Genomic DNA, 24908 nt, shown 5'->3' on the forward strand with positions numbered 1-24908 from the left:
ATGACCCTATGAGGAAAATACAAATATTTCCATTTCACAAAGGAGAAGAATGAGGCAGTGTCAGAACAACGCAGCAAGTAAGTGGCAGAGCTTGGATCAGAACCCAGGGCAACTTAACTCCAGATTTCGGGTTCTGAATCACTGAACTTTACCACTTCCCATATGAACACAGTCTGTTCCACTGCTGAACAGCTCTTTGCTAGAACGTTCTTTCACTAAGCTGGACCAACGGGCCACACTTATTTCCATTTATTATCTTCATTCTGAAGGACAGCTCGGTAATCCTATGCTCTTGATCACCCTTTGAAGGTCTCAGAATTATTTCCAAACACCATGTTATTATTTTGGTCAACTGCTTTTGGATTAGAGTCTATTTGTGGGATTCTTACATGTAGCATCCGAAGGGAAACTCCACACCACAAATCTGTTTACCAGGGTCACAGACTATTATAGGCGCTGAAAACAGGATCCCCCAAGATGGGCCACTTTGACATAAAGGCAGAATTAAATCATAACAATATCCTTTCATTGTTTACCACGGAAGAAACAAAAGTTTCAAAAAGCGCTATTTTTCACTTCTTAAATTCCACTCAGTTCTTACATACCAAGGGAGTATCTATATGTCACTACATGTTCACAGGACTAACTTACTCTATAAACTCATGGATTCTATGGGTAAGTGTCTGGTGGAGAAATCACTGGGCCTCTTTGTAAATAATATTTGTAAAAGAGTCAGCAACTATGAAGCAAAATTGTTTAAAACAAAAAAATCTAGTAAGGAGAAAAGGAATAATTTTCTGCTAATATGAATGTATTTTCTATTACACTAAACTCCTCTTCAGGTTACAGTTTAAAATAAGTTATTCCCTTCTGGCTGTTAGTTTGGCTTTTATTGAAAGTGTTTTGGGGCGCCTGGGTGGCGCAGTCGGTTAAGCGTCCGACTTCAGCCAGGTCACGATCTCGCGGTCCGTGAGTTCGAGCCCCGCGTCAGGCTCTGGGCTGATGGCTCGGAGCCTGGAGCCTGTTTCCGATTCTGCGTCTCCCTCTCTCTCTGCCCCTCCCCCGTTCACGCTCTGTCTGTCTCTGTCCCAAAAATAAATAAAAAACGTTGAAAAAAAAATTTAAAAAAAAAAAAAAAAAAAAAAAAAGAAAGTGTTTTGGGGCACCTGGGTGGCTCGGTCGGTTGCACGTCCGACCTCGGCTCAGGTCACGACCTCACGGTTCGGGAGTTCGAGCCCCGCGTCGGGCTGTGCTGACAGCTCAGAGCCCGGAGCCTGCTTCCGATTCTGTGTCTCCCTCTCTCTCTCTCTCTGCCCCTCCCCCACTCTCTCTCTTTCAAATATAAATAAACCTTAAAAATTAAAAAAATATTTAAAAAAAAGTGTTTTGGTTTTTTTTTAAAACATGGAAATGTCTCAACAGTAAATATCCCAATAATCCTTGGAAAGGAGGTCACCTACAAGCTAATTTCCTCAAGATACACAAGCTAAAGAAAAAAAAGTATGGTTTACCTCAATTGTTAAAAAAGTCAAAGTATAAAGATGAAAATCCACTTCTGATTTCAAGAAATGCTTGTAAGCAGGACTCTACCGCCCTCTCTTGTACCAAGAACGTAAGACACCACCAGTGCAAGGAAGGCACCTCCCAGGGTGAACTGAAAGGAAACTTCTGTCCAGTAGATGGCCAACTACAAGGGCGAGGGCAGAGGACACCTGCCTGAGAGCCTTCACACATCTGCGCTTTCACGTTTTTGTTGAATAAATGAATCTCTTTTTTTAAAGGTTTTTTTTCTTTGATTATCGCTGAAATTTTAAAGAGTAAAAGAAAGTCATACATTTAGGGTACTTTTTTTTTTTCTTCTTGATTCCAACAGACTTATTTTGGTGAGTCAAAGGAGCAAAAATCTGGCAGTTTCCAGTTGCAGTGTGGGCTATCCAATGTACCCTGTTTTAAAATCCAGGGTTCAAAATCAACAAATGCAGGATAAAAGTTGGGACTTGACTGCCTTTATTTAGCCTGACGACCGCAATGCTTGAAGCAGTCTTTTGACCTGGTAAGTGACCGAAGCACAAATTATATGGGTCTTCTTAGTTTACCCTCTTGATTTCACACAGGCTGCCTCTGCGGACAAATAATTCCATCATAGAGACCCGATGTTCTAATAGGGGTTAGGGAAGATACAGTCTTTGGTTCCCTAATTTAGAAAAGTAATCTCCCCCTCCGGGAGATGTAGCCTATACTTTACACGTGAATGAAGGATATTCTCTCAGTGCCAACTTGCGCTATCAGGATTGCTGAAATTCTTTAACAGAATAAGAAGTTCTAAAACTGCTTTTATAACAATAAAATCAAACATTCATTAGAGAGCCAGATAATACTGCCTTTTCTTTCCAAAAGTTTAATTCATATTTTTTAGTCAAAATACAACACATTTTCTCAATCATTTAACCAATTAACCCAAAGGAAAAAAGTGAAATACTATGATTACAAGTATGCTAATAAACACTTTTAGCAAGATATATGGCAACAATACTTTCAACAAGTTTTATAAGAAACTGGCATAAAACAAAGTTAACTATAACATTTTTAAAATGACAAGATCAGTTTACCTAACCTGTATTCCTTCTAAGAGGTATTTGCACTTCTTGTCCTGGCTTAAAAACAAAACAAAACAAAACTCTCAAATCACTTCCTTCTATCCAAATAAATTTACTGTATTTGCTAAGCTGCATAAAGTTCACGACGATAGGTTTTGAAAAAAGCACTCAACGCAAAATTAAGGCAAACTGGATAGTTGCTATCAGGTAAATTAAGCAGCTGGAAGGATCTCTGTTTAAGAATTTCTGCCTCGAATGCCCTGGGAGCTTAGATTTCAAAGGGCACATTTGTATCTGTCGTACATATGATCCTTGCAGCATTTCTGAAGGAGGAAGGAAATGATGCTCCCATTTTACTAAGGAGAAAAACTAAGAAGACTCACTGAAGATCATACAGCTTGGTCAGTGGCACAAACACACTTATCAAAGGCCTTGGAACACAGGACAGTTTCCTGTTGGTAGATTTAACTTTCTAACTGTGTCAAGATATGATCCGAGCATCAAAATAGTGTGAATTCCTTGAGGTCTGGAAAACAGACGGCAGCTACAATGGGTGATGAGGAAAGTCAGCTCAAGATTTCTCACATGCTACACGATTTACAGTGCAAGTCCGGGATAAGGAGGGAGGTGAATACAAGAAGAAGGGGACGAATGAGTTGACATCATCATACGGCGAGGTCTGAACAGAACCCAGAATAAACTAGAACCGAAAAGATGGTCTTTCATCTGGTATTCAGACCAAAGGGTAGAGAGACGTAGAAATAGAAAGCTAAGAAATTATTCACCTTAACAGATCCCCATATATACAATTCTAAAACTTCTTTGAGGTAGACAGATGTTAGGAATGAACTGAGTTCATGTTTTAAAAAAAGAAGATAAGGAAGGGAGGGAGGTCGGGAGGGAGGGAAGGAGGAAAAAAGGAACGAAGGGCCCTATTTTCAGTCGTACCTTTAATTAAAAAACATCCCAGTTAGTACTTGTAAAGATCCCTTTCAGTAAAGTGCTTAAATGCCTGCTGTCTTATTCCTACATTTAGAGGTTGAGACGAAGTATCTTCCAGCTAAAGGACCCAGGCCAAGCTGGCCTTTTAAAAGAAAGCCTATCAGGGTTCTCAGCAAGTCTGTAACTTTTTACAACTTGTCCATTTAGACCACCTTGTTTTCCCCTCTTTGGTTTCTCAAGTTGGGAGCTCGAATGGACTTTCCCTGCAAAATCTCCAGGATTCTCTCAGTCAGATGTGATGTTCCTACAAGACACGCTTGAGGCCTGCTGACACGCTTGTATCAGTTTGCACACTTGTGTCCCACTGGACTAGATGCTACTGAACAGGCTCACACAGCTAAGTCCTGATTCTTCCTCTCTGAATCTTTAGGAGCTAGCATCCTGTGGGTACTCATTGATCAAGAGCCCATCTGACTTAATCGCTCAAAAGGTACATTTTATAGAAGGTGAACAAACTGGAGGTTTGTAGTCCTTCACGTGAAGTTCAATATATCCTGCAAAACCCGTTTTTATTCCTTTCCCTCTTCCTCCCAGGGAGGATTAGTCTACCTGGGCAAATACCTACCTTATGGTCTTAGTCCCTCTTTCAGATCCCATTTTTTAGAATTACATTTCCTTCGTTAAAATAGCCTTATGCACTTACAAGTAAAACTAAGTCAGGAAAACAGCAACAAAACATATGGTTCTGAAGGATATAAGAACAAATTCTTCTCATCACTAGATCACGGGAAAATAAAGAAACAAATACTGGTGCCTGAAGGTGATTTGTAAGGACATGACAATGAACTTGAGAATCTGAACTTCCACTTGAAACATCTCCGGGAAAAGAACCATTACGAATGTGTGAACGAAGGAAAATAGCCCTCCACTGGGACATATTTTTGCACTTGCTTTGCTCCGATTTCTGCTACATAGATTGCTCCAGTCTTCCCGCTGACATCTAAGAGATGAGGTAAAACCTGGTCTGCTAGTTGGATTGTGTTGATCACGGAACAGTTGCCAATGCTTCCCACTGGGGGTGCGGCCACCAGTAAGACCCTGCTGAGATTCAGCTGGGCTACGATCACGTACTTCCCGTCGGGAGTAAATCTAAGGACAGAGACATTTTACAGAATAAATGTATATGCAAAATCAATATAAATGTTGACTTCAACATTTTTCTCCCCTACAACGCTTAACAACAATAGGCACCTATACTTGCTGAAGGTTGCTTTCGAGGAGAATTTAAGTTTGTCTAATTCTGTTTATGAGGGAATAAAGATTTGTGAAGGTAGATGTAGCCAAAGAATAGCTTGAACAACAACAAAAAGTAATACGCAAGAACCACACAAAATGAAACTAATGGACAGGAGAGTCGGTGCTAGGCTGACACTACAGACTCCAGATTTCTATTTCCGTTCTATGTTTAAAAATTCACCACATGTACCCTGAGGGTGAAAGCTGTAGGAGGTCCGGCATATGTTATCTGACACCCCGATCCCACAGTGCACTGGGACTTTAATTGCTTTTCTTCCTCTGCTTGGGATCTGAAATATTCTCTGCAAACTTGTTTCTGTTCCTTTTCCACCTTCTGAAAATAATATTTTAACGTTTCAGCTAGCTCTTCAGAGAAGCAAACATAAATCAGATTTTAAAAAGCATTAAAAAAACAACAAAAAAAAAAAGGAAAACGTTACCTGACTGAAGAAGGTCCCTCTTCTGTGAAACAATTAGTCCATGCTCCTAACCACTCCCCAGTGTCTTTATCAAATACTTGAATTCTTTTATTTCCTCGGTCAGCAATCCATACCTGAGAAAGCAAAAAAATGTTTTTTGGAAAAGATCCACATATAATGAGAAAACAAAAAGGGAGAGGGGCGGGATGGATGTTCATTTCTACTAGTTTCCCATACATCATCTCATGCGGTTCTCAGAGGGCCTCAAAGAAGGTAAGCCCTATCTTCAGACAGGAAATTAAAGTTCAGAAAGTTTAAATCCCTTGCTTGAAGTGAGCTTCCAATACGTGGGAGAGCCACTTTAGGCCACCTGTCTCAACTCCAAGCCCATACACAGTACTCTGCCCGCTCTACCAAGCACCCGAATAACAAGAAAACCGGAGTCCTCCATCATGATGTGGAACATGAGCAACACTGAGGAGGGACAGAATTCATCCATTCCTCTCACAGGCATTCACCTTCCGGCTGAGTACTGCCACCCTGCCAGTTCCAGGGCTAGGTTAGAAGACAAAAAGAAAGAAACACAGCCTTGTTCCTCAGGAGCCCAGGCTAGGGTATTCATTCCTACTGCAGTATCACTAAACATCCACCTGCTATTTAGCAAGGCATGTCCAAAGTGCCAACCCACTGGAAGAGGAAGCTCAGAAGACTTCGGTAACTTTTAAGAATGACAGTAGGCTAACAACAGGTTTAATTCCGTTTTGCTATAGGCTGGTATGAGTTACTAAGGAAACTACTGTCATAAAACAGGAGAGTAGATTCATGTTAAATGGCATCTCATGTACTGTATCTGATACATGCAACCTACAGCATACATACAGCGAAATCATTTTATGACATGCAGCTAGGATTAGAGAGGGGTAAGAATGGACTGGAAGTATGGGCCTGCCCCACTGACCTCTACCTTCTTCTCCTTTCAGGATCTTGGGTTTGTGGATTCAGGGACTGTTTCTTCAAGGTAACCCTAACTATGTATTTGTCAGTATGCTTGAGTTTCAGTAGCCACTAAATTCATCTACAATAAGACACAAATAAACTGTTTCACTTTAGAGAGGTTGTTGATCTCTATGTAAGGCAATTTCTCAAGACCTTTTCCTGATCCATGATTCTTTAGTAAGGATGGATTTCCTTAAAGATTTTGGGATTACTGTCTTAGATGAGTGACCAAGGAAGAAATATAGTTTAGGTCGTAAGACTGAATAATACTTTAGATTGTTACCATTATCTTTCCTACTGAACACAATCTGAGAAATCTTGTTTAAGAAACACCGGCAAGTTTACCTCTGGACCTAATGAACTTTTCACATAGGCTTGGATGATGACTGAGTCAATCACGTAAAACGTTCAGAACAGCATGACTGTGGTTAAAACACAAGTGTGCGGAAATGAACACTCTCATTTCTCATCATTCAGTAATGCCAGAGGATGTCCATCAAATGTTCTCCAAGGCCTCTCAAAAGGGCACTTATCACTGTGGAGAATTTACCAGGGTCTAAGTCTTGCCTGCTCAGAAACTTGATCTTGTTCTTATCCCACAAAGGGAGAAGTTAGCCAGGCTCAGCAGGGTAATGTGTTTAAAACCAGAATTCCAACTTTCTAACTCCCCATTTACAGACAAAATTCACATGTTTAGTTATCTTCCTATCTACACTGAGAACTACCCGAAGATTTTATGATTAAAACAGTCTCATTTTGTCTGCACAGGAAGCCAAATCACAATCAGAAGGTTGCTTGCTAAACACAGAGCCAGAAGTGGAAACGGATTAAATTTCTAACGGTATGAAGCCAAGATTGTCTGATGCATCCACTGTGTGTGTCGTAAGTCCTTTAGTCATTTCAGTTACATATAAGACGACCAGTATGTGCCAGACGCCGAGATAGAAAGCAAAAGAGACTCAGTACGTGCCCTCATACAGCCTACACTCTGTCAAGGGAGACAGTTAATTGATACGATAGTGTGACAGTTACTATAATGGGGGAAGTACAGGCCACTACAGGAAAACAGGAAAAACTAAGGTAAAATTTTGGGTGGGGGTTTGGTTTTGGGAAAGTAACCCCAAAGAAGCGGTATGTATGCTTAACGGTGTGCAAAAGAGACGGGTGGGAAAAAAGAAATGGGTTGACATGCATCAGTTAAAGTTTTCTGTTCCCCACACTGGAGCTAGTGAGAACAGAGCTTGCCAAGGTGGCTCTTGTTTTCAAGCTTCCGAGGTTAACCTCTCCCTTCTCCCTTTTGGTCAACATATTCTAGAATGAATTTATTTCTAAAGTTAAAAATATATTCAAATACATCGTAGTTTTCTTAGTGGGAGGGTGACTCATTTCTTCTTCAGGTTACTTATTGTTCTATTCCTTTATTTGTTCCTTCTACCTTTAAGTGACATAGAAAATCTATTTTGTTCATTTTTAAATATTTGGGGAGCTCTCTCCAGTATGGGACCCAAACATTTGTAAGAGTACGTGGGTATACCCAGCCCCAAAGGAACTGCCCAGACATACCCAGATACACACAACCACAAACATTCATACATAATTTATATGTCCAGAAACACACATGTGCACCAAGATCCATATATATATATATATATATATATACATATATGTATATATATATACGTATATACATATATATATATATAGGCCCATACACCAACACACACACACACACACACACACACACACACACACACACACACACATTTAGATACACAGTTCCAGATACAACGAGAGTGTATTTTTTACCCGACCAGACGAATCAACTGTAACGCTGTGAGGTATGTTGAACTTGGCAGGCCCTGTCCCCCGTTCTCCATGCAGCCAAAGTATCATAAAATCTGGACAGTGGTAAACATAGTTAGTTGGTCAGAGCAACATATAGAATACCTGACACATTTGCATGTTATATTTTATGTCTTAAGTGGCAAACAAACTATTCAATTATACCTCCAATTGATTATGCTTTACTGGCTTTCTGTTGGTATACCACTTTGTTTAATTCTTATGCTTTACCAGAAAAAAAAATTCCTTCTCTGTGTCAAGCAATTAATCGACTTCTTTAATGACTATCTCCACTTGAATCTTTTATCACTCAAAACCACTGCTGTGATTCATGTCAACATCTCCCTCAAACTGATACCCCTTCCTAACTAATCGGTTATTTGGTACTACAATTCCTCTGAGCTTAAAAATTCACATTGTCTTTATATTCTGTCTCCTTTATTACCTCTACCCCTATTACCTCTACCCCTAAAGATATGCCCAAGCCCGAGTCACAGGTACTCCTGTATCTGTAAATGTGACTTTATTGGACACAGAGTCTTGGAGATGTAACGAAGTTAGGGATCTTGTGAAGAGATGATCCTAGATTTAGGGTGGACCCTAAATCCAATGACTAGTGTCCTTGTAAGAGAAAGGAGAGGGAGATTTAAGACACAGACACACACACAAAAGAAAGCCATCTGAAGACAGAGGCAGAGACTGGAGATATGCTGCCCCAAGCCAAGGAATGTCTGGAGCCACGGGAAGCCGGAGAGGCAAAGAGGGATTCTCCTCTTGTGCCATTAGAGGGAGCATGGCCTGCCCATTAGGTTCAGACTTCTGGATTCCAAAACTACAAGAGAAAACATTTCCATTTAAGCCATTTAGTTTGTGGCAATTTTTTTAAAAAGATAGTTTTGAGAGAGAGAGAAAAAGAGAGTGCACGAGCGCAAGTGGGGGAGGGGCGGAGAAGAGGCGGGCAGAGGATCCAAAGTGGGCTCTGTGCTGACAGCAGCAGCCCCAAAAGGGCTCAAACTCATAAACCTCGAGATCGTGACCTGAGCCGAAGTCAGATGCTTAACCGACTGAGCGACCCAGGTGCCCCTGTGGCAGTTTTTTTTATCACAGCCATTCAATCTGTCTCCTGAGTTTGGTTGTTTCTTTCATAGAATTTTTTGAGTCTTGCTTTATCCCTACGTCACCTCCCTTTAACTATCACCAACCAAACTCAGTTACTGGGTGATAAGCTGACTACACAGCTTCCATGTAGGGGTTTATATCCTGTCCAAATAACAGCGCTTACTGCAAATATATCTCGGTACAGTGTCTATTGTAAACACTGCTTCTATAACATCGCTTTCCCACTAAAAAACCTCAGACATTTCAAAGGCAAAATTATGGCTTCAAAATTCTTTGATAAGCCTTCAACATCCCAAATCGTACTTTCTACTATTCAAAAATTACATCCTAAGCTCCTTTCCTGGAAAACTTGCTAATTACCACCTGTAGACCTTGTGTGATGGAGCTTGTGAACATTCCTCCCATCTCCCTTCTCCTCCCACCAAAATCAGTGTAGTTCAAGAACTACTTCTTTTAGGAACCCTTGCCCTACTTCTCCAGTCAACAGAAGCTTCTCCTCCTAGTCCCATTTTACTTTACCAATACCGCAGAGTACCACTTAACGGTTTTATCTGAAATAGACCTGCACCTAGAATACTACTGAGGACACAACAACAGTAAAATACAAACACAAACTTTAGCTGATCAAACTGAAGGATACCTCAGCCCTGGGATGTCAGGTTCCCAATCTCCTTATTCTGAACTGGACAGGATAAGCACTTACTTCTTGAGCCCACTATAAATCCCCAAAGTGCTTCCAGTGTCGTTCAAAGCAAACGCCTACCTTTTGAGAATTAAGCAAGCCTATCATCAGCACCATTTATTACTGGCCATCCCACACATCTCACTAGAGCCCTTTACACACAGCTTCATATACAACATGCAACAGTTATGATATTTACCAAGTATCAAGCAAACTAAAGCAATGCAACTTATTGAATAACATTCTTACAATGCCATGCAAAGCTAAGCCAGGTACCTTGGGACAATTTGATCAATCTGTTATTCAATCCTCCGTCTCCATCCACGATGTAAATATCTCCTGTGTCGGCTACGTACAATTCTGCGGGGTTATCAAACTGTAGGGGAGTCAAACCAGTGCCTTTCTTGCCTGGGGTACCCAACACTTGAACAAGATCACCAAAGGAATTGTATTTTTTAATAGTATGACCATAGGATCCTATAAAGATAAACACACACACTTCACAAATACAGCCACTGTCCAAACATTCACGTTTTTCAAGTAAGCAGAGAGCAAAAATGTACTAGAATTAAACAGTTAATTGAGCTTCTTCATCAGTTACAACCAAACTTATTATGAATTAAAATCTCAGGTACTTCTAAATTCAAGTAAATCAAACCAAAACAATTGGCTCCTTATACAGGAAGCTTGTGATGCTAAATTATAGGTAGATCATTTTCTTTTTTATCATAAATACAACCTTGAAGGAGCATTCCTTGCAAAAAGAAACCAAAAAGGAACTGGAAAAGGAACTTATATTTGAAAATCATTATTTCAATCATATGCGCTCAAATTTTAGTAGGTCAACAAAAAGTGCACTATAATACAGATTTTAAAACTACCCTTTCTCCTAGTGGAAACAAGTTCAAATTCAACCCATTAACATTTTTTTCCTAAGAAGGGAATAAATCTTCCCAAGTTGTTAGTATCATATCCTTTCACTTACATCAAGACTTGAGTGGAAATTCCTTACAAGCAAAAATATAAAGTATTAACAAATAGGAAAAAACCATAAAGTAGTTAAGAGAAATCAATTTGAAGGCATACCAAGACCAGACTAACTGTTAGGCATTCAAAAGATAAATTGGATACACTGAGCTTACTGGAAATAAAGTGAATCAAACTTGCATTACAAGTCTAACTTAAAAAGTATATTTATTATTATGCCTCATTTGAAAGCTTGAGTTAGTTTGTAGCAATAAGAGAATATAATATTATTACAGAATGCAACCTTCAAAGTTCCTAAAAAATTGGCAAAGGACACAGAATACCAGTGGAAAACATTCTTGTGGGTTTTTTTTTTTTTATAGGCTCATTTACAGCCATATTTTTATTAAAGGAACGTATTTCTTCAAAAAATGGGAAGGAATATAAAGTGTCTCCAGATTTGTGCATGAAAAAAACCAGCTATAATGGAAAGAATGAAGAGGTCATGTGTGTTCTTTTTATTGGTGGGAATCAATGAAGTATTTTATAAAAAAGGATCACATGAATGGAATAAATGAAAAACTAAAGGCTTTTAACAGTAAATTCTGAAAAAAAGAGGGAAAAGAGCCATATTTCATTACAGTATTACAATGAAATCAGATGCAGTCTAGATTTTTTTTTAACCAAAATCTTACAATCCAAACTACATTTTGAAATGAATGGATTATCAGCTGAAGCTCAGAAATCTCTTGGGTTCTGAGAACAAATGGTAATAGCACTTCTAACAAAAACCGAGAGTTCATTAATTCCAAAATGGCATCTGAACTAGCCAGAAGTGAAGAAACAGGATGTCCTTCAAGCCATGAATGTAACTGGGCCAAAGAATACTAGAAACACTGTCTTTATGATCCCATTCATCCCTGAGATCCTGACATAATTCCAGGTTATCTAGAAATACTGTCTTTATGATCCCATTCATTCTTGAGATCCTGAAATTATAATCACAAGTCATCTCTGGTACTATCTTGTCTTAAGCCACAATAATACGCAACAGTTACCTATGAAACCATTCACAGCTATAAATTCAACTGTGCTTGATTTACAACATACTCTACTAAAAATGTTTTTTGGAAGGAAAATTTCAGACATGCTGCAGTAGGTAGGATTTCAGAAACATTAACACCAGCAGTTTCTGCAAATCTTGCATTTTGGGCAACAAAGCAGTTCTGGTTTCTTAGCACAATCTCTTTTGAAAGAGAACTGGTAAAGGAAAATGAGACAGGGATTTTACTAACTCTCAGAGATTGTTAGTTCTGTGGCTTCACACGAGAGGTTTACATTTAACCTGGGAGGAGCAGCTGATGTTTTAAAAACTATAAAAAAGGACCCCTGAAAGGACAGTCTCACAACTGGTGCTACAAAGAGGAAAAGTCCCTTGACAAGTTAATGGAAGAATCACAACGGTAGCCTTCTTGTTAAATGTCTCGACTCTACGGAAGTACAATATAAAGATTTTTAGAAAGAAGTGATTTCACAAGTCATTAAAGAAATTACAATTACATTTAGCAACTCTTGATTTTAAAGCATACAAGCAAGAACATGGGCAAAAATATGATTTCTAGCAAGACAATTTAATAGATATTACTACACATACCACTTCCTACATCCGTGATCCAGACAGACTGTTCATGTAGTGTACTGGCTGCAAATATACCATGAGGTGTGTCAACTGTGTAATTCCAGGATCGTAGGAAATATCCATCCTCTGTGAACACTAATACCTTTGGGATGTTATCCCCTCTCTGAAGGTATATAAAAATAGCTGCTTAGATAAGATTATTTTTTAGAAAGTAATCTTTATATTGGTAGAGAGAAACAACAATTAAAGGTTAATTGAGAAATTAATAATGCTTAAAAACCATCTTCAAAACCTAACAGTATTAACTATTACATTCAAAACCAAAATATTTACTCAAAACCAATCCAAAAAAAACAAATTTCACGATTACCGTAAACATACATGGTTACTTAGTGCAGCAAATCAAGAAGCTGTTTCCTTTGTATTCATAATTTTTTTTTTTTTTTAATGCCAATTTTACTAACCTGGGCTACGTAAACCAATCCGCTGAGGGAGTCAATTGCAACACAAAATGTCGTTCCAGTAAAGTATTCTGGACGATTAGGCCATCCCACATCCAGCCGGTAAAGAATTTCCTCGGTTGTCCAGGAAACTTGAAAAGCAAATTTCCTTAAAACCTAAAAAACAAAAACAAAACAAAAAACAAAACAAAATAAAACAAAAAAACCCAGAAGATTAAGATTCAGTTCACTCTCTAGGTTAAAAAAATAAATAAATAAACGTTTATTTTTAAGCATGCCTTGACACCTGACACAGAGGTGTTGAGGCTGCTGGACAGAAATGATGGGGGAATGGGTTTATACGTCGAAAGACCAAGGGGGCCACAATACAAACCTGCAAATTATCTGGAGACGTAGTGGGGTCTGGGGAAAGAAAGAACACAGGGAAACGGCGATGCATCATATACAAACTTTTAAACCCGAAGAGACAAAGCAGGACGTCGGCAGTTCGGCCCGGGTGGGGGTTTTGAGACAAGCCAGTGCGGGAGCCAAGGCCCGCCACCTCCACCCCACAACAGCGGCGTCGCCTCTCAACGGTGCTGTCCACACACCCGACAGACACGTCTTCACTGCTCAACTCACCGGTGAGCCACAAAAACGCGAATGCAAAACCAGTAATGCAACAAAGAAGCCAGCGCCTGCCAGGCCGACCCATAATCTCGCCATGACGAGACGGAAGGGTCCGCAGGCGGCTGGGGGCCACCGAACGCTCTCAGGTCCACGCCGTTCGTCGCCGCATAGGGCGTCGGCCCAACCTCGGGGCCGAAGCTCCTATCTCCAATTCCCTCTCCCTGGATGTGCGGGTTTTGAAAACCCAGAGGAGAGCACAGATCGGGGTGAGAGAAAATCAGGATCTCGGGTAGCGGTTTCCTGGTGCGTTCGGGGTCCACGCCCCCAGGTCACGCGGCTCGGGCTGACCCACTGACCACCCTTTTCCGCCCCTTGGGGCGGTCCACACTGCGGACTTCGCCCGTCAGCCGAAAATAAGGGTATCCATAGATATGCCTTAACCACTCGACGTTCATTTTTTTTTAATTAAGATTGAAAAATCACAACCCAACACACGCAAACCCGCAAAATAGAAATGTGGCTCTCAAAAAATGATTTTCAAGCTCTGAGAAAGATTTCAGCTACCTCCGATTCTGAGGAATCCAGGCATCTGCTGTAGACACCTACGTTCCCACACCAGGACCCCTCCTTTGGCTTTCGGGAAAGAGAGGCCGAAGCTCTCGGCGCAGAGTTGGGTTTACAGGGGCGCGACGAGCTTCTTTAAAGGCCCCCAGGAGCCGGTGGGAGCTGTAGGGGTAACCAGGAAGGGCTCTAGACGCCGTGGGCGCCGCGGTATTCGGGAGTCCCCCTACCGGAGAGTGTGGGCCCCCTCGCCCGGCTCCCGGTGCTCTCCGGCTGCCGGCCCGCTCCCGGAAGCCGTGGCAGCTGGTAACAAAGAGCCTGCCCGGCCTCCGCTGCCCGGGCTACGGGACCCAGGAGCCAGCGCAGCTGCTGGGGTTGAACGCAAGTCGGGCCATGCGCCGCGGTGAGGGGCGGCGGCCGGCGGCCTAGGCGCTGGTGCGGGTTGAGAGGCCGGTACCTCCTTCTTCGCCGCCCGCAGGATCCGGGGCGCAGGTGCATCTGCTCTCCCGGCCGCTCCACTCGGGAGAGCGGCTTCACGACCTTTCCCCGGCGGCGCCTGGCCTTCAGTTGCAGGGGACCGCAGCTCAGCTCCGGCCGCCAAGCCCTGGGCTTCTTTGCAGGACTCCGAGAGCACCGGACTCTTCCCCGAGGTGTCCTGAAACTGAGAAAGTCTGGCGGTTTTTGCTTTTAATAAAAAGTTTTTATAAGTGTCCATTTTTAGAAATTTTTGCAGAGTTTGAAATACTCTCTACCTCTTTGCATCCTTTTTCTTGCTCCTGGAGTCTTTCCTCCTCAGCTATAAACGTTTTTACTATTAGAGCAGACCAGGGATGAACATTTTGTGATTGAAAGTGCAACTGTGTAAAACCACGTCGAAACTAACCAAGATGGACAAAAAGTCCTTTGAAACGGTGTTGGATGAAATTAGAAAGGTAATTTCACTTAATGCCTTAAATCAATCTGTGAGCTACGAATTCTCGTAGTTAATTCTCTTTGAAGGACTGCGTGCCGATGGTGCAAAATACGAGTTTTAGGATTGCAAAATTGGTGGGAATTTTAATGTACACTACGGGAGCTTGTATCGCGATATATTTCACGATACAAATAGAAATTAAGTTGTTAATGCTAAATTTGACGATCAGTGCGGTATTGTGGAAAATATATTAAAAGAATACTCGTTCGGAAGCCGGCTCTACAAATCTAATAGCTCTGTACTTGGCGGAAAAGTGATTTAATATTTAACTTTTTATCTCATCTTTCAGTAACCTAAGACTGACAATTAAGAGATAATACGTATAAAATTTCTTTAATGGGAGTTCTCATGGCAGGTTTTTCAAATCTGAAGATAGGCTATGTGTTGCCTGGACGGACACAATGTCCAAATGTATTAGGTTTAAAGTCATATTCTTAGGAATGGGCTTCAATAACTTGAATTTCAACACCTTTTTTCTTCCTGTTTTCTAAATTTTTGCTTCTTTTCGAGGCTGTTGTATGTAACCTACCTCCCAGAATGAACCAAACAGCAAAAATACTTGGAATGTAGCCTTGAGCCCAGTAAATACTTAAAGCACAAAAGTGTTTACATAATTAGATCTGGAAGGACCATCTGTACCATTAGTATGCTAATACTGAGTGTTTTGCTTAGAACTTCTGGCCATTTCCAAACCTTTAAGACCCTTGACTGACAGGGTAGCATTTGTTACTTTATGCTCTGGTGATTGATTTATTTCAGCTTATGAAATGAATGAAATTGCCTGTAGACATGCTGTTTTTCTGCATTTTCTATAAAGCAAAGTGTTAGTTTTCTTCATCTGTCCTAAAACTGTTTTGCAAATTCGCGTATTAGGTTAAATTTACATGTTGGGCGATATTGAATGTTGTTTTTGGTCAAAATTTCAGCTTTTGCAAATCCAGCTTGTCCAGTTAAAATTTGCTATAAAATGTCAGGTTGTCAACTATATGTATAGAATTTGTAACAATTTGTTTATGAACTGATATTTACTGTTTATGAGGAAGTAATTTGTGGGTTCAAGTAGACCAAGTAGATTTCTACTTTTGGAAGTTATAGGGTGCAATTTGCAAAATCTCTCCCTTCTATGTTGTGAAAAGATCACATACACACACACACACACACACACACACACACAGATATTAATGAGGGGAATAGGATATTTTCCAGAGATCAAAGTCATACATGAGATAGCAATTTACTTTCTTATTTAAATCCTTATTTTTGGTCTGCAAGCAAATTAGATATATCAGCATTGTCTTAAGTCTGTTAAAATGGGATAAAAATGTAGGCATATCTAAATGAGAATTACTATTGGTTTTTAAAAAAATTGCTTTCAGACTTTGTAGATATAAATTCGTTTAAACCAGGTAATCACTTCCTGAGATTACATCTCAACAGTAAGAGTACCTTACCCAGAGTCCCATGCTCTCTTCCTCACTTCCCTTTTCAGTGAAAAACTACTGGGCAACCTGGATGTTTCTTTCAGTAAACTGGTCATATTTTCTCCTAGCAAATGATATATATACCAAGTACAAATATTGTTTTATAGTACAAAGGGTTGATTTTTATTGATTAGTAGCTACCAAATTATGGTTGTTTCCATCTCTAAGCTTGGCAAACAGTTGCAAGGACAACATATGTGATTTCAGCTGGTTCTGGATAGTGCTGGGTCAAGACCACCATACTTTCTCCCTGAACTTCCCATTGATAGAGACCCTGTGAGGAAAGGAACCATAAGTTAGTACTATTATGTGTCAGATCTACTATTGATTATTTTAATTTTCACAGTAACTCTGAGGTGGGTAGTGAATGTTGTTCCCTTTTTATGGTTAAAAAGGTTCTCAAGCTAATTAAAATGCCTTTCAGAGGCCACGAGGCCAGTTAGTAGCAGGCACACAGATTGAATTGAGGGCCCTTTTAGGCTCCCTGGGGTCTTAACATTCCAGTGGAAGTACTGAGAACCTGACCAGACCTTGTCATTCATGTTTCTCTATCACTTAGCACATAATAGCTGCTCAATAATTGATGCATGAATGCGTGAATAATGTTTGATATAATTAGGCTTCTTAAAAATGACAGTTTGGTTGAATTTGGGATGTTCTGAACCTCTAATAACATTTACAGGAATTCTGTATGGAATTTCTATTAATGTCAACGCTTGCCTATTACAGCTTTGTTCCTTTTCCTGGTAGGAGTGAGTAGGGAGACTCAGGAGGTTTTCCTGCTGTCTCAACATATCCCTTACTGCATGGAACCTGGAAAGGTAGAATGTCATGTCACCCCAGTGACTCACTGCCTGGGCTGGGGCTGAAGAAGGGCTGCCATGTTGCTTAGGCAGTTTTGACTCTGCATGTTACTATTTAGCTTACATATGCTAATGCTGTTTTTGTTTTTCCTTTCTTAGGCTGTTCTGACAGAGTACAAATTAAAAGCAATTGAATATGTGCATGGATATTTCTCTAGTGAACAGGTATTTGTGTATACAAAGATCTTTTTTCACTCTGATATTCTCATTAATGTCTATTTACTTGCTGGTCAAGTTCAGAATTGCTTTTAGTTTGTTGCTGTATTTATTCAGAAACTTTAGAAGCTTTCCATTTGGGGAGAAAATTTTACCTAGTGTATAGTTAGAGTATTTTATAAACATACCTACTTTCACTGCAATATCATATATTAACTTTATTTTATTTTTTGCTTTAGAGAGAGAGCACGAGCGGGGGAGAAGGGCAGAGAGAGACAGACAGAGAGAATGAGTGAATCTTAAACAGGCTCCAGACTCAGTGTGGAGCCCAATGAGAGGCTCAACCCCAGGACCCTGGGATCATGACCTGAGCTGAAATCAAGAGTCAGACATTCAACTGACTCAGCCACCTAGGCACCTGTGTTAGCATTATTTTATTTTATTTTATTTTATTTTATTTTATTAATTTATGTTTATTTAGAGAGACAGAGACCAAGTGGGGGAGGAGCAGAGAGACAGGGAGACTGAGAATCTCAAGCAGGCTCCACAGCTGTCAGCATAGCTCCCGAACCGTGAGATCATGATCTGAGCCGAAACCAAGAGTCAGACTTAACCAACTAAGCCACCCAGGTGCCCCTGGTAACATTTTAAAATTCAGTGTCCAAGACCAGTTTTCAAATATTTATTCTGAGCACAGCATCATGAATTTATAAATTTCTAATGGTAAACATACCCAAATTTGTACAGTATTTATAAGTCAGTAATTACGAAATTGACTACACGTTAAAACAAAATGTGGTGTTTAATAAGTAGTTTCTGTCACTGCCAGACAAATAATGTTTTAAGCATGGTAGTTTAATGAAAACTCATGCAGCTTTAGGGGGAGTTTGCTAATTTAAAAAGTGTATGCATATGTATGCATACACGCAACATACATAGAGAGGCCTGATTTCTGAGGAATACTTAAAAAACACTTGATAGAGAAATAGGGCAGAAAGAGAAATGTGCATCTGAAGAGTTCTGGGAAAGGGTAAGAATGTGGAGAGGGTAGACAGTGGATGAATCTGTAGGTGGCGTTGGTAAATGCCCCAACTTCTCATCTGTTATCTCAAGATTTTTAAAACTTGAGGTTTGGATCACTTTAAGCCTACAGAGGTTTTGACTCTTAAATGCCTAAAAGCCACTTTACAAATTGTGCATTTACAAATGCATTGTATTGCTGTCTATTTAGTGAGTGGTTTTCAGCTGTCCCATTACTTTTCAAAATCACCTTAATTTAAATGTTTTACAGAGATTTATAATATCTCATAGATGATAACTTTTCTTCTTTCGAGTATATGTGTGTGTGTGTGAAATTTTGTAGAAAACTTCCCTTGGTGGTTATTCCACTTTGCTAAAGTCATCAAAAACTTTAAAAAAACTAAAAGCTATTTTTTAAGTATGACCTTCTAAGCCTCCTTATTGTATTGAAGGTTTTTCTTCCTATCTCAGACGTGATAGCCACGTTTTTTTGGTTGGTAAAGTGGCAGGTAGCATTTTCTACGTGTATATATAGTAAAACCATTATTCCCATGATAGTAAAGAACATATGCATAATACCCATTTGCAGCATACACATCACTTTATAAGGAGTGAAAGTATTTTCTGCTCTTCATATACCACTCCAGTCTCTAGCATTAATTTTGCTTTGTAGAATAATTGAAACCTTAACACATTAATTCACTAACCCAGATTTTATTACTCCCTCTTTGAGTCTTTTTTTTTTTTTCTTTTCTTTTGGATTTCCCTTGGAGGCAGTGAAAAGGGTGGTGGTGACTATGCAGGAACTTCAGGGTTGTGACCTTGATGCCCTCCTCCTCTTTTATAAGAGATCTCGTAGTATCTCCCTCATTCATTTGAAATTCGCTGGTGGCAGTAGTGGTGGGAGAGCCTGGCTAACTGTGTTCCCCAAATGCCCTACTGTTTACAGATTGCTGGAGTAACTCATGGTGATTCTTAACACGTTTAGGGAATAGATCTGTGGTGTAAAGACGAGATCCGTGCCCTTCAGATTTAAGGAAAAGAGCAGGAGACAGCAGACCTATTCTAAACTACACCACTGAACACCCTTTTGTGATTGATTAAAACTGTCACTCTCCACGAAATTTTTAAAGTTTTCCATTCGTAACACAGCTGACATTTATCTCCATCTAGTACTTTTTCATTCTCTTTTCTTTAGGTACTTTGTTTTTCCTGTATTTCACACTTCTTGTTTATTTCTGTAGCAGCGCTGCCCCAGTCTCTGTGATGATCAAAATGTTCTCTTTTTGCACTATTCCTCGTGGTAACTACCTACTTCAGATGGCCATTGAGCACTTAAATTGTGATTTGTGCCAGTAAGGGACCAAATAGTAATTCATAGTACTGAAACAAATCTTGTAGAAATGTTGGCGAATACATATCATTAGAGCTAAAGGAGTTCTTTCTTTTTCAGGTGGTCGATTTACTGAGATATTTCTCCTGGGCTGAACCTCAGTTAAAGGCAATGAAAGCATTACAACATGTAAGTAACTTACTTTTCTTTAGAATGAAGAATTTAAGTATCTTGAATTCTCCCCTTGTTTTCTATAATTGATCTCAGGTTGTAATTTGTTTGCATTAGAAAAACTAATCCTAAGTTTTATTTTACTTTGATTAATCAAATAATTGTTAAAAAAAATTAAGACTCCCCAAACTGTGAATTTAAATTGTATGTACCTTATTAAGTTGTGAACCATAGGATCCTAATTGGCAGATTGGAAGAGAAAATATTTATAGGCAAACAAAACATAGAATTTGAATTTTCTTTTATAGTTTATTTCTTTTGAGAGAGAGAGAGAGAGTGCAAGCAGGGGAGGGGCAGAGAGAAAGGGGGAGAGAGAGAGAGAGAGAGAGAGAGAGAGAGAATCTCGAGCAGGCCCCCCTGCTGTCAGCCTGGAGCGCAGTGCAGGGCTTAAACTCAAGAAACTGAAATCATGACCTGAGCCAAAACCAAGAGTTGGACGCTTAACCGACTGACCCACCCAGATGCCCCCCATAGAATTTGAATTCTTATTTTTTTTTAAAGCTTATTTATTTTTTTGAGAGAGAGAGACAGAGCGTGAGTGGGGGAGAGGCAGAGAGAAAGGGAGACACAGAATCTAAAGCAGGCTCCAGGCTCTGAGCTGTCAGCACAGAACCTGGCTTGGGGCTCAAACTCATGAACCACAAGATCATGACCCGGCCGCTTAGCCGACTGAGCCACCCAGGCACCCCTGGAATTTGAATTCTTAAGTGTTTTTGTGTACGTCCTTCAAATTTTTGATATCTTTATCCTTTCGTATTTAGTTTTAGAACAGTAGTCAGTTGGGTTTCTATTTATAATTCTTTAGACCAACACTGTCCAAATGGAACTTGCAGCGATGATGGAAAAGTTCTGTATCTCTGCTGTCCAGTATGGTAACCACTGACCACATGTGGCTTTTGAGCACCTAATGTGTCTGGTCTGCCTGTGGAACTGTATTATTTCTTTCATTTTAATTTAAATAGACACATGTGCCTAGTGGCTACTGTATGGCCAGCACAGTGCTAGAGCCTAAATTAAAGGAGACATTTAAGTCTAACAGTATCTGGCTATGTAGGAAGATTCTCTTCGGAGGATCAGGCACGGATAGCTTTAAGGAAATCTACAGATCCTTAGCTTCCTAAACTAATTTGGCAAAGAAAGTGTCTGGATGTGTTAGTGTTTCTCCTCTTTAACAATTTTTTTTTTAACTTTATAAAAAAAAAATGTTATCTCACCCATCCACCTGTCACCCCAGGGTGAAAATCTTTTCCCCAAGGACCAAAGAGACCAGTAATTTCCTAAGAGGGAGAGCAAAGCAGAGAGGTTTTGTAAGAAATACTGATGGGGACCTCCCCTTATTTTATTAAGACAAAAAATTCATGACAAAGCTCTGAGGCCTGCTTACTTGGACCTACCTTAAAATTAAAATTCTAAGGTATTTAGAGGCAAAAGGCTAGCATGGGCACAACTTAATGAGTCCAGCCTTTTCTGACAAAGTCAGTCTGATTTGGTTGTTTTCACAGAGGACTAATCGTGACAATTAGGTTATACAATAGACATTTTCATAAATGAAGTGAACTAAATCAGTAGTTCCAAACTTTTTACAAATATATAACGAAGATAAATAAATCAATTTTTTGTAAATATTTAAACTTGTAGCATAGTTTTTAGATGTCCATTTAAAGACTTGCAAAAGGGTATATAGTTAAACCAATTCTCTTGGTGCTAACCTGGATAAAATTGTCTGAAAACCACTGCTCTAAATTGTAGGAATCTAGGGGCGCCTGGCTGGCTCAGTCGGTTGAGCGTCCGACTTCGGTTCAAGTCATGATCTTGCGGTTTGTGGGCTCGAGCCCCGCGTCGGGCTCTGTGCTGACAACTCAGAGCCTGGAGCCTGCTTCGGATTCTGTGTCTCCCTCTCTATCTGCCCCTCCCTCACTCACGCTCTCTCTCTGTCTCTCAAAAATAAATAAATGTAAAAAAAAAAAAAAATTTAAATTGTAGGAATCTATTGGGCAGTGATTCTAAATGATCTGGCATTGACTTTCCTTTGAATTCCGTCCACTGTTAACATAAATCTGTAAATTGGCTGAATCTTATCTTCAAAAACAAAAGTACCCTAGTCAAATTATGTAACATTGCACACAATCTTGGAGTGTCACAGTGCATGTTATTATAAGACTCCTAAGAAAGTTCTGCAGTAAAGTTCTGTTTAGGGGTGCCTGGGTGGCATCTGACTCTTGATTTAGGCTCAGATCATGATGCCACGGTTCATGGGGTCAAGTCCCAAGCAGGGCTCTGCGCTGATAGTCCCTGTTTGGGATTCTTTCTCTCCCTCTCTGTCTGCCCCTTCCCCTGCTCACACACGTGCACACTCGTACTGTTTAACCTGTCCTTTCCCTACTGAGGTGACTCTGCTGTCACCCTATCTTAGTAACAGTATTCAGCACGTGGACATCACTTTAGGAATCCCTGATTATAGACTACTTGGTGTTCTAGCTGAGGAATGTAGTTTTTTTTCTACCTTCTCAAGCCGAGTATTTCCCATATTTATAAATCCCCCCTTTTTTATGACCTTTCTGAGAAAAGTAGTATATGTAAGTATTTTTTTCTATAAATGAATCCACTGAGAAATGATAAGAAAGAGTGCATGGGGAACTTAGGTCTTCAACTGAAATGGTTCTATAGAAAAAGCCTGAGTTGAAGTCACATGGTTGTTAGGGCTTGCTTTTGAGTAAGCAGTTTTACCTCAAATATTTACATTAAGAACATTTAACCATGTTTCCCTAAAAAAGGCAATTTCTGGCATGAAAACTTGTCATGTTGAAAACAACATTATTTTTTATATTCATAGAAAATGGTGGCTGTTCACCCAGCAGAAGTGGTCCATATTCTCAACTGTTTCACCTTCAGTAAAGACAAGCTAGTTGCTCTTGAGCTGTTAGCTTCGTAAGTATTTCATTTTCTTGTTACTTCACTGGAGAAAATTTGGAAAACTTTTTAAATCTTTTTTAACTCATTAGTGTGTGTTAGAATTTTATCAGCAAATGGAACTCTAATAAGATCTGTGAAAATGTAGACTGAATTTTTATATCTAAATATCTAGTGTACTTATTACACGTGGTTATACCTTAGAGAATAACAGGCCATACTGAGATTATTTATTTGGTTTGTCCGCATTTCAGTGACTTCCATTGCCTTTCTACTCTGAATAGTTTGAAAGGCTTATTGAGAAAGCTACGGGTTTGTGGTTAGGTTCTGCCACATTCTGATCAACGTGTTTTTTTTGGCTTGATATGTACTTATTCTTTATGGACCTTATTTTCCTCGGGTGTAAGGATAAGGATCTCACCTACTCGGTAGGATATGTGAACTTTTGATACTGTAAGATATGTGAAAGCACTCAGCGCTGCATGGAGTAGGTGACTGTGATGAATGTCAGCTCAAGGAGAAAAAGAGCCTGCTGTTCTGCAGGATGGAACAGTCTGTAGGTTGCTGTTTATTTCGAGCACATGCGTTTTGAAGTGCTGTAAGGGACTTATAACATATACCATATAACATATGGGACTTACAACCTACAAGTGTTTTGTAGATGTGCACAAAAATACAAAATTAAAGCACAAGGCAAGCTTCAGTTTTAGATCAACCATGACTCTTATGCATTTGGCCACATAGGTTTTTTTTTTTCTATTGCCTTAGATCTCCTGCTACTCCTCGTGAGGGGATGTTTTCAAAGAATCTCAGAATGGTGCTCTTTATTGAATTACTTTGTTACTTTTAGGTAACCAGATGAGCCTCAGCTCAGTTATATTTATCAATTTTATGTAAGCATGTTGTTTATATTCACCAATTAAAACGAAATAATCACTTTTCTCCCTGTGTCATTGGGCAGAAGCTTACTCAGGTAGAGTTGTATGGTAAAGATTGTGGCCTTTGTATTGTATGTCCAGGTTCTTAAAAGCTAAATTGCATTTCCTTGGTAGAAACATTGTTGATGCACAGAATTCTCGTCCCATTGAAGATTTATTCAGAATAAATATGTCTGAGAAGAAACGGTGCAAAAGAGTACTTGAACAGGTAATTTTCTCAAGATTGCTCTATAAATAGAACACTGGGTTCTTCTGAATGTTGATGAAAAAGTACAGTCTTATTCCCGTGTTTCTGTGACAAATGACCTGACTGCTCTTGTGCGATGGGTCAAGAATGACAGCCCTACAGTCCGTGGAGGATGAGAGCTGGGTGAAGGGGGTACTGACGGATGAGGAAATGGCTTGAGAGTGACCTATTCAGCTCCTCAGCTTAAGCCTCAGTCAGTATTTATTCTCTATCCCCTAGTAGCTTTGCCATGCCTCCAAACTTTTGCCTTTAATCTTCTGTAATTGTGAATGTGATGTTTTAAATTTGTATTGTTATCAGTCTTTTTTTTTAACTTTAAAGAAAATTTTTTTTTAATGTTTATTTATTTTTGAGAAAGAGAGGGACAGAGCACGAGTTGGGGAGGGGTGGGAGGGCAGAGAGAGAGAGGGAGACCCAGAATCTGAACAGGCTCCAGGCTCGGAGCCCTCAGCACAGAGCCCGACGCAGGCCTTGAACCCACAAACCACGGGGTCTTGACCTGAGCCAATGTCAGAAGATTAACCGACTGAGCCACCCAGGCGCCCCTCATTGTCATCAGTCTTATGTTAATCAGATCTAAGAGATAGATAATGAAGCAAAATTCCAGTTTACTACTTTAAAATCTCA

The 24908-nt window shown here is 39.9% G+C and overlaps 2 protein-coding genes across 5 annotated transcripts in view; one reads left to right on the forward strand and one right to left on the reverse strand.

The window, feature by feature from the left end:
- Positions 1–2378: 2378 nt before the first annotated feature.
- NHLRC3 (NHL repeat containing 3) lies at positions 2379–13957 on the reverse strand. 4 transcript variants are annotated; one of them, XM_019447692.2, is made up of 8 exons: positions 13581–13952; positions 13333–13361; positions 12963–13115; positions 12514–12661; positions 10170–10370; positions 8057–8148; positions 5276–5388; positions 2379–4688 (listed from the first exon to the last, which is right to left on the reverse strand). In XM_019447692.2, the coding sequence occupies exons 1-8, from the start codon at positions 13651–13653 to the stop codon at positions 4433–4435; spliced, it is 1065 nt and encodes a 354-aa protein (XP_019303237.1). In that variant the 5' UTR covers positions 13654–13952; the 3' UTR covers positions 2379–4432. The 4 variants fall into 4 exon arrangements, with proteins under 4 accessions (XP_019303237.1, XP_019303236.1, XP_019303235.1 ...); XM_019447691.2 differs by having other exon boundaries at positions 10170–10316; positions 13333–13957; XM_019447690.2 differs by having other exon boundaries at positions 13333–13955.
- A 241-nt stretch (positions 13958–14198) lies between these two features.
- PROSER1 (proline and serine rich 1) overlaps positions 14199–24908 on the forward strand; it is a 28388-nt gene continuing 17678 nt past the window's right edge. Inside the window, exons 1-5 of the mRNA XM_019447689.2 lie at positions 14199–15061; positions 17546–17611; positions 20076–20144; positions 23020–23114; positions 24149–24242. Of these exons, the coding sequence (XP_019303234.2) occupies positions 15017–15061; positions 17546–17611; positions 20076–20144; positions 23020–23114; positions 24149–24242 (369 nt within the window). The 5' untranslated portion in view covers positions 14199–15016. The remainder of the gene's footprint in view (positions 15062–17545; positions 17612–20075; positions 20145–23019; positions 23115–24148; positions 24243–24908) is intronic.

The sequence above is a fragment of the Panthera pardus genome, unplaced genomic scaffold (genome assembly GCF_024362965.1).
Source record: "Panthera pardus isolate Hobbes unplaced genomic scaffold, ASM2436296v1 HiC_scaffold_1, whole genome shotgun sequence".
Lineage (NCBI taxonomy): Eukaryota > Metazoa > Chordata > Mammalia > Carnivora > Felidae > Panthera > Panthera pardus.

Excerpts from the sequence above, each read along its gene's own strand:
- NHLRC3 (XM_019447690.2), bottom strand. The coding sequence starts at position 13,653 with ATGGGTCGGCCTGGCAGGCGCTGGCTTCTTTGTTGCATTACTGGTTTT. Across the intron at positions 10,371-12,513 it reads GATCACGGATGTAGGAAGTG|GATCCTATGGTCATACTATT; the intron begins GTATGTGTAGTA and ends TTATCTTTATAG. Across the intron at positions 4,689-5,275 it reads GAGGGACCTTCTTCAGTCAG|ATTTACTCCCGACGGGAAGT; the intron begins GTAACGTTTTCC and ends CTCTGTCCTTAG.